The sequence below is a fragment of the Aotus nancymaae genome, unplaced genomic scaffold, assembly GCF_030222135.1.
Source record: "Aotus nancymaae isolate 86718 unplaced genomic scaffold, 86718_ANA_hifiasm-v0.15.2.pri h1tg000051l, whole genome shotgun sequence".
NCBI lineage: Eukaryota > Metazoa > Chordata > Mammalia > Primates > Aotidae > Aotus > Aotus nancymaae.
The window spans coordinates 3,575,449-3,588,529 of record NW_026988465.1 but is presented as its reverse complement, the minus strand read 5'-3'; the positions used below and the strand labels follow the sequence as shown (position 1 = coordinate 3,588,529).

General features: G+C 45.7%; 1 protein-coding gene across 2 annotated transcripts in view; it reads left to right on the top strand.

The window, feature by feature from the left end:
- F13A1 (coagulation factor XIII A chain) overlaps positions 1-13,081 on the top strand; it is a 168,215-nt gene that overhangs the window by 133,333 nt on the left and 21,801 nt on the right. For both annotated transcript variants that reach the window (XM_064362957.1, XM_064362958.1), the window contains 2 exons: positions 1,254-1,541; positions 8,591-8,751. In XM_064362957.1, the coding sequence (XP_064219027.1) occupies positions 1,254-1,541; positions 8,591-8,751 (449 nt within the window). The remainder of the gene's footprint in view (positions 1-1,253; positions 1,542-8,590; positions 8,752-13,081) is intronic.

The following is a 13,081-nucleotide window of genomic DNA, read 5'->3' as shown; positions in this document are numbered from 1 at the left end:
GCCAAGGAATTTGCCTTCATCTTTTCATTTCTATACTTAGGGATGCAAGAAGATAAACCCAAAGGTATTTAGGATGGAAAGAGGATGGCAACCACCAACCGTCCCTCATATCTGCACGAGCCCTGTTTCCAAAGCCAAGCATTTTGTCCAAGGCTCTGTAAGGACCATCCTCCCAGCTCCTCAGTGTCTAAGGCACAAGCTCCCTCTGAGGCCTGGCTTGTGTCTGTATTTTCTGCCTCCTCACCTAGACAAAGCTATGTTTTTCTTCTTCCAGAGCTTACCTTCCTCTTCCTCCCTTCATCTCTGTCACAGCCACTTTGGAAAACCTGCACGAAACATTTTCCTGAAAAACAGCACATACACCTCAAACTTCATTAGAACTTCAGTGCACCACCGCATGTCAACAGATGTCCCTCACAAAACTGCACTCAGTGTCAGATGAGTTTGGGAGGCCTTGTGTAAAGAAAAGCAAAGACACGTCTTTGCTCCTGGGCGGCTTCACTTAGAATCTCTAATCCCCTAATGAAGGTGGAGAACATCCCCAGGAGACGCTGAACCACTGGTGCCCCTCCAAGGGATCTGACCTGAGCACCTTGGGCAGGGTTGGCTTTTTAATGTCTTGCCAGAGCCCAGTGTCCCTGGGGACTGGGGGATGCAAGGCTTGGTAAAAAGTGATTTCTGCCTTCTGCCATGGCATGGGCATTGGGGGCAATGGCAATTGAGGAAAGTAGGGAAGAATGAAGCAGGAGCCCTCCAGGGTCAGCTCAGCAAAGAGCAAGTGGAACAGGCCCACGTGGAAGGAAAGATAAGCAAGACAGGTCTTACTGGACAGGATTTACAAATCAGAGAGAAAAGTTACATTTCAGGAGGCAGAACGGCAAGACGTAATAATTTCCAGTTATTAGAGGTCCCCAGATTCTAGCCACATGACTGGACTAAGGAAGGCAAGCAAACCAACACCACAGTTTAAGAAGAGACAGACATGACCAATTTTATCTGCCAGTCCCTCTCCGGAGAAGCCCCTTTCTAAATAGATCCCAACACTGTCGCCATCTAACTCGCAGCCTAGGCTGGTCACTGACTCTCTGGGAATCTGACTTTGCAGAATTTATATCATAGGAATAATGAGGGGAGGTCTGAAGCTTGTATGATAGAAACACCCCAACAAGTGTGGTATACAATGCATCCTTTAATGTGACTTTCTCTCTGGTGGATTGTATTTTTCCCTGTCATTATCTCTGGATCTCCCCCAGGTCAAAAAGAAGAGAGACTGGCCCTAGAAACTGCCCTGATGTACGGAGTTAAAAAGCCCTTCAACACAGAAGGTGTCATCAAATCGAGGTCCAATGTTGACATGGACTTTGAAGTGGAAAATGCCGTGCTGGGACAAGACTTGAAGCTTACCATCACCTTCCAGAACAAAAGCCACAGGCGTTACACCACCACAGCTTATCTCTCAGCCAACATTATCTTCTATACCGGGGTCTCGAAGGCAGAATTCAAGAAGGAGACGTTCAGCGTGATGCTGGAGCCCTTGTCCTGTAAGCTAACAGCAGTGTGGTTCTCTCTTAGACTTGCTGTCTGGCCCCTGTCTTGCTATGTGTTCATGCCCATTACAGTTTTATGTCAAAGTTAAAGTTCTCCCCAAGACCTCAGAAGTGTGAGCCTCACAGGGAGAACTCACTTATTCTGCAAAAGCCTCCACTTTCTTCTCCTCCTCCTCTTCCTCCTCCTCCTCTTCCTCCTCCTCCTCTTCCTCCTCCCCTCCTCCTTCTCCTTTTCCTTCTCCTTCTTCTTCTTGAGATGGAATCATGCTCTGACACCCAGGCTGGAGTGCAGTGGCACAATCTCGCTCACTGCAACCTCTGCCTCCTGGGTTCAATTAATTCTCCTGCTTCAGACTCCCAAGTAGCTGGGATTATAGGCACGTGCCACCATGCCCAGCTAATTTTTGTATTTTTGGTACAGACGGGGTTTCACCATCTTGGCCAGGCTGATCTCAAACTCCTGACCTCAGGTAATCTGCCCACTTCGGCCTCCCAAAGTGCTGAGATTACAGGCATGAGCCCCTACCTCCAGCCCAAAAGCCTCTACTTTCATCTTCACCTCTCATGCACAGAAGTGAACACTGAAATTTTAAAAGCCTAGAGCCCCACGAATTATGATAATTAAAAGTAACTTCTTGCTACTCAAAGTGTGGTCCATGAGCCAACTGCACTAGCATCCCCCAGGAGCTTGTTGAAAATGCAGACTCTCATGTCCCACCCCACACCTTCTGAATCAAAACCCATGTTTTGACAAGATCCCAAGGGGGTCTGGAGTGTACAGGAGAGTTTGAGGAGCATGATTCTAAATGACCTATCTCAGAAACAGGCCCTCTGCTGGTGCCTCTCTCCCAAGTTAGGAGTCTTTTGGGGCTGTCCAGAACGAAAGGTATGCTTTGCTTTCCTATTCAGAAGGCAGGGAGATCTAGGCACTGCACGTAGGCCACTTCTAAAAATGCTGCGTCTGACTGGGCGTGGTGGCTAACACCTGTAATCCCAGAGCTTTGGGAGTCCAAGGTGGGTGGACCACCTAAGGTCAGGAGTTTGAGACCAGCCTGGCCAACATGGTAAAACCCCTTCTCTACTAAAATTACAAAAATTAGCCGGGCGTGGTGGCGGGCACCTGTAGTCCCAGCTACTCAGGAGGCTGAGGCAGGAGAATCACTTGAACCTAGGAGATGGAGGTTGCAGTGAGCCGAGACCACGCCACTGCACTCCAGCCTGAGTGACAGAGCGAGACTCCATCTCAAAAACAAAAGGAGACTGGAGACAAAGACGTGCCATCTAGAAGAGGCCTGTGAAGGGGTTTTCTGCCTCTGCCGTCTCTCGTGGGGCCTCTTTCTTGTCCTCGCATAGACATCCTTCCCAGCCTTTTCATCACTATAAAAACTCAGAATATTTTAAGCAGATCGGGGTCCACGTGCTGCAGCTTGCCTTGGGGATTGCAATGGCCAACAGTCACATTTCCTGGGGTGTTCATATTTGGTGGGCGCAACAGTTGACCACATGACAGGCAACACCAATCAATTGGAAGAAACTGGTCTCCAGGCAGAGCATGAGTTAGAGCAGGTTGCAAAGGACCTCAATACTTTGGGGCACAAATTTCTGTTGGCCTGGCATGTGGCACTGAAAAGAAAAGTGTACAAATAACAATTTTGGCAAAGCAAAGGCAAGGAAAATTAATATAGTCCCCTGGGATGGTCAAGCCACAAGTCTCAATTTGGTGACTGTCACAGATCCTGGTACCCTTGCTGAGGTTTCAGAAAATGTTCCCAGAAAAATGCGAAACTATGTTTAAAAATCCTAATTCCAAGGAACTTACTCAAATTTGAAAGAAGCAAATCTCCCTAGCTTCAGTAATGGAGCTAATAATTAAGAAATCACTATAGTGGGGCTGGGCATGGTGGCTCACACCTATAATCCCAGCACTTTGGGAGGCTGAGGTGGGTGGATCATCTGAGGTCAGGAGCTTGAGACCAGCCTGATCAACATGGTGAAACCTCATCTCTACTAAAAATACAAAAAATTAACCAGGGGTGCCATGGTGTATGCCTGTAATCTCAGCTACTCAGGAGGCTGAGACAGGAGAATTGCCTGAACCCAGGAAGCGGAGGTTGCAGTAAGCTGATCGCACCACTGCACTCCAGCCTGGGGGATAGAGTAAGACTTCATCTCAAATAAATAAATAAATAAGAAATCACTATAGTGTTTTCTTTGAAAACTAAAAGATTTGACACTTTTCCTATTCCTAGGGTGGTAAAGGTAATTTTCGTAGAAAAGAATAGTCAGTATAAAGGACTGAGGAAGACAACGGTCATCACGATTGTTTAAAACAGGCAGCCACATTTGATTTCAGAGAGTTTTGCAAATAGAGAGCTCTGGGTGTAAGCAATGACTATGTCACCTACCTCTGTGTCTCCTGAGCAGGTTACTTAAGCGCTCTGATTACTTTCTCCTCATCTGCAAAGGGGTACAATACCACGCACACCAGAGGGCTCTTGATTCATTTCCCAGCCCTTTATTTAGTGCTTGCAAGTACAGGTTCTGTTTTATGCTGGAGACACAGCAATGCCTATCCTTACTGAATTTATGATCTCAGGGGGGATCCAGACCTAAGCAAACAAACAAGTGACTCTATAGTATAGTCATATGGGTAATAGAAAAATGTAAAGCAGGTTAAGGAGAACAGGGAATTCTTGTGGAGGTGGTCAGAAAACAGCACCTCTCTAATAGGGAGACATTTAACAGAGACCTGCATGAAGATCAAAAGTGAGCATTCCAGCCAGAAGAAACTGTATGTGCAAAGGCCCTGGGGCCAGAGCATGTCTGATGTGTTCAATGAGCAGCAAGTAGCCAGAATCAGGAACAAAGATGGCAAGGGGGCAGTGCTGGGTACAGGCCATATAAAGAATTGTAGGCCTTTATAAGGCCTTTGGTTTTTACTTTGAGTGAGCAGAGGAGCCTTTAGGGAGTTTTGAGCAGAAATGTGGCATAATCTAACTTAGGTTTTGAAAAGATCACTGGCTGCTCTATTGAGAAGAGATGAAAGATGAAGCAGGGCTGAAGCTTAGAGACTGTAGGATGCTTCTGCAATCACTCCACTCAGAGGTGCTAATAGTAGTGATGGAAGCAGCGAGAACTAGCCCGATCTGGGCATGTGCTGAAGGTCGAGCCCACCTGATTGGCTGATAGATTGGACATGTGGTGTGAGAGGAGGAAGGTGTGGAGGAAACCAAATGAGTGATACACGTGAAGTGTTTGGCACATGGGAAACTCTCATTAAATGGTGACTTTCAGCATGTTTGCATTTGGGGAAACTGAAGCTAGAAAGATGAGTCGATGTGTTCAAGACCTGACACAGCAATGAGAGGCGATCTGTGTGCTCAATGAGGTAACAGATAATAGCAGTGACAGAGAGCCAGTTCAGTGTAAACTTGGCCCCAAATGGGCCAGTTCCCTTCCTTGTGCCCCCATTACCTGGAGTCCAGCACAGATCCTTAGACAGAGAACCAAATGCCAGCCCTTTTCCCACCTCATGAGTCCTGTCTCATAATCTCCTTCCCCTTCCCACTCTAATCCAATTAAAGAATGAGCTTGTATGGGTGAGTAGAATGATATCATTCTCTCGGTCCCTGATCTAGGGACAGCTGACCGAACCTACGCCTGAGTCAATAGGAACACATCTCCCACTCACTTGGCCAGCCCCAGCTTGTCCTGAATAACTTGAAGGGAACTGGAGACTCTTTGTTCCTTTGCCCTGCAGGCAGGTGGCATTCACTGCATGCGATAAATTGAAATTTGAAATCTAAAATGAATTGTGGTATATTGCAAAAAGCCACATAAATTTAGGACTTGATCAAGCATTCTTAGACACCTCTGTTGCAAAGAAAGTTTTCCAAGAAGAATGGGAGGCATACTTTCCAGATTGATGATTAAAGGGAATGCGTGTGCTAGAATCAGCTTGGGAGATCTGAATAACTTAAACCTCTCAGTACCTTCAAAGGTGCTATCATTTCCACTTGGCTATATTTAGTTTTCTTTGCTTTTTGGAAAAGAGATGAGGCAGCTCCAGTCTGTGTCTCCCTTGGCTTTCCCCAGACACCGTAAATGATATTGGCAGCATCCCAGCCCCACCACTCACAGAGTGAAAATCTATTCCTCCTTCTCTTGCCACGTTTAATAAACTTTATCTAGAACAATTTCTTGTGCAGTGGCAAAACACAGCACTTACATAACATACTATTTCAGAAGCACTGTTCTCTTGGGCTCTGAAGCACAGCCTGGTTTCTTTGGTGCTGTGATTTAGGGAGTGTTCTACCTCAGAGAAGAAAGGGGTCCTGATACCGAGATTATAAAGGTAGCAAGAGCCTCTGTAAAGAAGTCATATCCCAGTAGCCAAAATAAATCCAGTGGTCAAACACAGTCCTCTACAAATAGTCACAGGAGGCTGGTTTTTTAAATTATTATTAGAGGCGGCTAGAGGCAAAATACATGTTCTTCGAGGCTTTCCACTTCGCCACTTCATCCATCCTACCTGGAGACATGACAAACTGATCATTTGTGCTCATCTGAGGCCGTCACCAATACAGGGCCAGAACCTCACTCATCTGGACAATTAGTTGCAAGGGGAGCCATGGAGGAAGCAAGGTCCAGGCCTAGGTCCAAAAAGGCAACATGAGTGGGTCACTCTAGAAGGCAAGACCTGGGGGCCAAGGTCAAGGCAAAGTCATAGCTTTAAAGAGCCAAATCTAAATGGAATAGTGCTGCCCCAGGAATCAAGCCAACAAAGCTAGCTCTTTAATACTTGACTAAAATAGACCAATACATTCTAATAATCCACCTGCCCTAGTGCAGGGTTTCTTGGTTTTAGCACCACTGACATTGTAGGCTGGATACTTTGTTGTGGTACTATCCTGTGCATCATGGGATATTTAGCAGCATTTTTGGCCCCTATCCACCAGATCCCAGTAGTAACCCACCCTCCACCTCAGTTGTAACAATCAAAAAGGTCTCCAGACATTGCCAAATGTACCCTGGGGGTAACAGTGCCCCCTATTAACAACTACTAGTCTAGGATGACCAACCTTTTGAGTTTTCCAGGGACTGATGGGGTTCCCAGGATACAGGCCTTTCAATTTAAAACCCAGGCAGTCCTCAATCCACCCTAATTCTGCACTAACTTACCCCTTTTGCTGTTAGAACCTTCTGTCTCTCAGAGCATCTCGAACTTGAATAGGCATTGTCTGGAATCTTATTCAAAAGCAGTTCCTGACTTCAGTGGTGCAGTGAGGAGTCAGAGAACCTGCATCTGTAATAAGCTCCCAGGTGATGGTGGTGCTGCTGGTCTTCAGACTACAGGAGGAACGACAAGGACCTAGCCTGGGAAGCCATCCCTCCCACTGGAACCCAGGTTTTCTGCAGGGCTAATTCTGCAGGGGTGACCCTGTTTGTCAGAGTGGGCCTTCTCAACCCTGGCTGCACATCAGAGTCAGCTGCAGAGCTTTTAAAAATACAGATGTCTGGATCCTCCAAGGCTCTCATTTAATTGGCCTGGAATGAGATCCAGCATGGCAGGTTTCTAAAGGTCCCCAGGTGATTGTGATATGGACCCAAGACTGAGAAGTCTTCAGTCAGAAGGCTTGGAAGCAGGCATAGCATTTATATATCTGTAAGGAGACTTCCAAGTAGAAGTACTGCCAAGGCAGAGGCTTTCTGAGACCGTTGGTCTCTGAGGCCCAGGGCATATTGCTGCAGATCCAGCACAGGTGTGAGAGTTCCTCCCACAGATGATGGGCATGGCTTAATGAACCCACACCTTTGAGCAGTGGGGAGTGAGGGGCCCTGGCCTCTGCTCTGGTGCATGCACATCCACAGGCACTCCACCCTCCTACAAAACTGCTGTTCGGTACAGCAGGCTAACATGAATTACCCTCTGCACTCAAACTGTTGGCCATGAAGCTGTTTTCTTCAGTAACTTCTACAGGAAGGAGAAGTCTCTGGCAAAAGCCAGACATTGAGAAGGAAAGCAGTACAGATATTCAGTTCTGTGAAGGTTCATAGAGTCTGTTCCCTGTGGCTGGGGATGGAGGAATGAGTCGCCCATTCATCTGCTGGGTCTGCCAGCTGTCAGCACATGCAGGCATCTGGCTCCGATCAGGTAGCAGCAGGTACACACCTGGGCTCAGCATACAGAAAAACTGTCTATTGCTCTCTAGAATCCTGGACAGTGGGAAATGGGAGTTGAGAGAAAGTGAGCCGGAACCATGAGATAGAACTCACCATCTTCAGCCCAGATGGTAATTGGAGGAAAGCCAGGGCCACTCCCCATCCTCCAAATGCCATTCTCATTGGCTTGTCCCCAGGACCTAGAAATCTGACATCAGTGACTGGTTTCCATTAAGAAAACAATTGTTTGGGACAGAGGTCTTCTAAATCACAAACAGAGGTTTGGAGATAGTTGAATGCCTTTGGTAGAAACTGGTTTCAACAGCTTCTTTCCCTTAAATAGAAAAATTATGATATCAGTTAGAGAGAAAATGTGGAATGCTATAGAAACAATGTTTAGGGAGTTAACAGTTTTGTCTTAGTGTGGCCCATGGTCTGGGTGAGACACTTCTTATTCAACAAGGGGATTGTGTGTGGAATTGTGGCCTTGGATTTCATGTTCCATTTGCACCCCACATGTTCTGTTTGGGGATTACCCCAGCCCAAATCAAAGCCAACATTAAAAATCCCTTAGTGTTTCTTTGCCACGAAAATCACATCTTTTCCATGGCATTTCTTTTACAACAGCAAAAGAACTGTTTAGTAAGTTTGACATTTTCTCCAGTAAGACTTCAGTGAATATTAAATTTCCAGCACATTCTTTACCAAAGAAGCAGGACAGCTTATCCCCAGTTGACTCTTTGTTCCACTTGCCCCTTACCTTTGCTGTGTTCCTGGTGGCTTCTAGGCTAATGTGGGAAGGATGGGGAAACTTGGGGAAAAGTAAAGCAGATCCCGTCTCAAGTCTTGATGCCAGGTCTGTGTGTGTTTCCTCCTGCCAGTCAAGAAAGAGGAGGTGCTGATCCGTGCTGGCGAGTACATGGGTCAGCTGCTGGAACAGGCGTCCCTGCACTTCTTTGTCACAGCTCGCGTCAATGAGACCAAAGATGTTCTGGTCAAGCAGAAGTCCACTGTGCTAATAATCCCTGAGGTCATCATCAAGGTCAGTCTTAACGTCTCAACTTAGAAAAGAGAGAAAGGCATGCAGACTTAGTGGTCACATGTGCGTGTGTGTGCTTGTATGTGTGTGTGTGCATGCGTGAATAAATGTGCATATGTGTGCTTATATGTGTGTGCGTGCATGTATGTGTGTGTGAATGAACATCCTGCTAAAAACAAAAAAAACCGTGCTAGGATCCTCCTGCTCTTTGAAAGAAGTAAACTGCCCTATATATAGACACATACATGTAACACTTTTCTCTCCTCTCCAGATTTAAATATATAGATGTGGCTGCAGATATAAATATAAGCTGTGGGTATAAACACAGTTGTGGAGGAAGATAAAGACGAGTAATGGCTACAGATACTTAGAACTTTCAGTGTCTCAAGAATAAAGTGGGTCAGGCATGCCATAAGAGACAGATGAACTGCCTGCAACATTTTGGACAGTAATTTGTTCATGGAGGTATAATTGTGGACAGTAGGTTGTACAGATCAAAATGTATATATTTTGTATGTGTGTATACTTTGCAACCACAAGCCAGATGAAGAAATGAAGAACTTCCAACACCCCAGAAAGTTCCCTTATGCCTTTTCCAGCCAATAACCCCCTGGACCATCACCAAGATAATAACTTTTCTGATTTCTATCACCATAGGTTTGTTTTGCCTGTTTGATCAGTAGTTTTCATGGTGTCTCTCCAGTGATCACCAGAAATCTCTGCCCAAATGGCTCAAGAGACTTGGCAGAGGAGGGTCGAGGATGAGAGTTGGAGACAAATATGGAAGCCCGTATTCTCTTACTTCTCAGACCCACAGCTGTAACTTCTGGGGCATCTGTGGCTGCATCCATGAGACACCTTCCTGCCCTGGAAGCAGGAAACCAGGCCTCCAGCAGGGACCCTGAGAAGTGACATCTCATGCAGCCCTTATCCAGGGCTTAGAGCCCTTCCCTAGTATCTGGAGAACAATCTTCTTGAAGTGATTAAGAGTGATTAGCACAGATCCTGCTAAACTACATTGCTTTAAAGTGGTAGATAAATCGAAGTTTATAAAGCCGATCATATTTTAATGGTCCTAGAGGTGGCCAGGGTGAGGGCAGGCCTTGCTTCTCATGAATCCTTTGCTGAGAGTCATTTGGAAAGCTAATCACTGCTGTGTAGCATTCAGAATGGCAGTGTTCCTTGGGTACCTACTGGGCTCCACTGTTCTTAAAGCATTTTCAACCACCAACAATCCCACAAGGTAAACAGTACCAGCATCACTTTACAGATGAGAAAACTGCAGCACAGAAATGTTCTAGCTCCTCCAAGGCCATACAGCCAGCAAACAGTGGAGCTGGGCTTCCAGCCCCAGCAGGCTGGCTGCAAAGGCAGGGCTGGGAACCAGCTCCTTCAGCTGTTGTTATGGTGTGGTCCTGTGTGACTAACACAGTGAACTATCCGAAGGCAAGGTTCACCCAAACTCACAGGCATGTAGTACCCATCAGGGAGAACGCCAGGCTCTTCTTTTCTATGAAGGCCTACAATGTCATGTCTCTTTGGTTCCTTTGCCCCTGTCATGGCCCACAGGCCCACCATGGCATTATCTGCACAGGATGCCTTAGAAGAAAGAATGAAAATGAGGATGTGCAGGGTTTTCAGGCAAAGTCAGAAACAAATTCAAAATGGAGGAGTGGGAATTGAGGTTGCTGCAGAGACACCATCATCCATGAGAACATGAAGTCAATAGCATAAGGTACAGGATGCCATAACCCAGAAGCTGTCCTTCACAGCTGGCTCTTCCTACAGACATGTGGCAGCCCCTGCTGCGGGCCTGTCCCAGCTGCTCACTGGAAGCAGTGTTTGCTACCTTTGTGGGCCATTGAGCAGGTTTCATTTATGAGCTCAAGCCGGAACCTTCCCTACCAGCAGCAAGGCCTGCATGCTTACCTAATTATGAAGTGATGGCCTGCCCCCGCAAAGGCCTCAGGAGAGAGCCTTCCCAAGCTGTGAAGTGCTCAAACCACAGCAGAAAATAGAATTTAATTGCACCACTGATAATAAACTGGATGTATGAAGGAAACTTTCATCTTTTAGGCATTACTAATTTGAAAGATTATTTGTTAGTTATCTTCTGGGTTTACTTAAAGAACAGTTTAATTCCCCAGGGGCGGAATCAGAATACCTTATTCCACAAGTTAGCAGGCGTAGGCATGGAGAGAGTACTTTAAATGGAGAGTTATTTTGTTCTGTGTTTCCTTCCACAAAGAAACCAGAGATGCTGTTCCTGGAGAAAACTTATGTAGAGGTAGGGACATTTGATGGGGAAGAGAATATGAGAGAGATGGACATTCTGGCTTCTCTCCATGCCAACTTTGTTCAAAAAGGTGGAATCAGAGATCATCCCATAAACTGTTCCTTAACCATTAGCCCCATTAACTCCAAGGGTAACCTAAATCCAAATGGGGTAGAAGTGCTCCTGGGTAAAGGACTTACACCCTAAGGACCACCCAGGAGCCATGAATGAGAGACTGGGTGAGAGGCTCTGGATGCAGAAGCTCCGGCCTGTGGACTGGGGACCTGGGATGACACCCAGCCTCCTGGAGACGTGAAATGCAGAGCCACAGCAGGGGAGGGGAGGAGAGAGAGGAGGAGAGGGAGAGGACAGAGGGGCAGAGGGGAGAGGAGAGAACAGAAGAGAGGAGGAAGGGACAGGAGGAACAAAGGAGAAAGAATGTGGAGGAGAACAGGAAAAAGGGGACAGGAGAGTAATAAGAAAAATTCAAGTTGAAATATTCCAAAGGAGACCTGGGAAGAGGAGTCAGATACATCGTATAAAACAGAACTCGGTGTGAGTTTGCTTTTTTTTTCTTCCTTCCTTCCTTTGCACTTTTACTTTAGGTTTGAGGGTACATGTGAAGGTTTGTTACATAGATAAGCACATGTCACAGGGTTTGTTGTATATATCATTACACCACCCGGTACTAAGTCCAGTAACCAATAGTTACCTTTTCTGCTGCTCTCCCTCCCCTTACTCTCCCCGACTCAAGTAGACCCCAGCGTCTGTTGTTTCCTTCTGTGTGTTCATAAGTTATTATCATTTGGCTTCCACTTAAAAGTGAGAACATGTGGAATTATGTTTTCTGCTCCTGTGCTAGTTTGTTAAGAATTATAGCCTCCATGCTCCATGAGCTTTTTTTTTATTATATGCTTGTTGGCCATATATATGTTCATGTCCCTTGCCTACTTTTTAATGGTTTTTTTTCTTGTAAACATGTTCAAGTTCTTTATAAATGCTGGATACTGGCAACATCACTAATCATCAGAGAAATGCAAATCAAAGCCACCATGAGATACCATCTCATACCAGTCAGAATGGCTATAATTAAAAAGTCAAAAAATAACAGGTGCTGGTGAAGTTGTGGAGAAAAAGGAACACTTATACACTGTTGGTGGGAGTGAAAATTAGTTGAACCATTGTAGAAAACAGTGTGATGATTCTTGAAAGAGCTAGAAACAGAACTACCATTTGACCCAGCAATCCCATTACTGGGTATATACCCAAAGGAATATAAATCATTCTATCATAAAGTCACATGCACACGTATGTTTATTGCAGCACTATTCACAATAGCAAACACATGGAATGAACCTAAATGCCCATCAATGGTAGACTGGATACAATGCAGCCATAGCCATAAAAAAAGGATGAGATCATGTCCTTTGCGGGAACATGAATGGAGCCAGAGGGCATTATCTTCGCAAACTAACATAGGAAAAGAAAAGTGAATACTGCGTGTTCTCACTATAAGTGGGAGCTAAAAGATGGGAACCCATGGATATATAGAGGGAAACAACACATACAGGGACCTATTGGAGGGTGGAGGGTGGGAGGAGGGAGAGGATCAGGAAAAATAACTCATGGGTACTAGGCCTAATGCCTTTGTGACGAAATAATCTGTACAACTTCCATGACATGAGTTTACCTATATAACAAACCAGCACATGAACCCCTGAACTCAAAATAAAAGTTAAAAAAAATCTAGGACTTGGAAAGGAAGCTAAATGCAGTAAAAGTACCAAACCACAATGGCCCAGAGGTCCAGAATTACCTATGACATGTGTCTCTAAATTCTAGGAAAATGCTATATCCTTTTTCAATCTCTTTGAGCCTGGGTGGGCATGCTGCTGACTGAGCCTCAAGGTTGCTGTGGGCAAATGTGCCAGGCACAGGGGGGAATTATGTGAGAGACAGAGAGGAGACAACAACCCTTCCTGCTCAGCTCAGTCAAAAGAAAGGTTGGGATCAGCCCCTGGTGATTATGATGACAGCAGTTATGATTTATTAAGCACT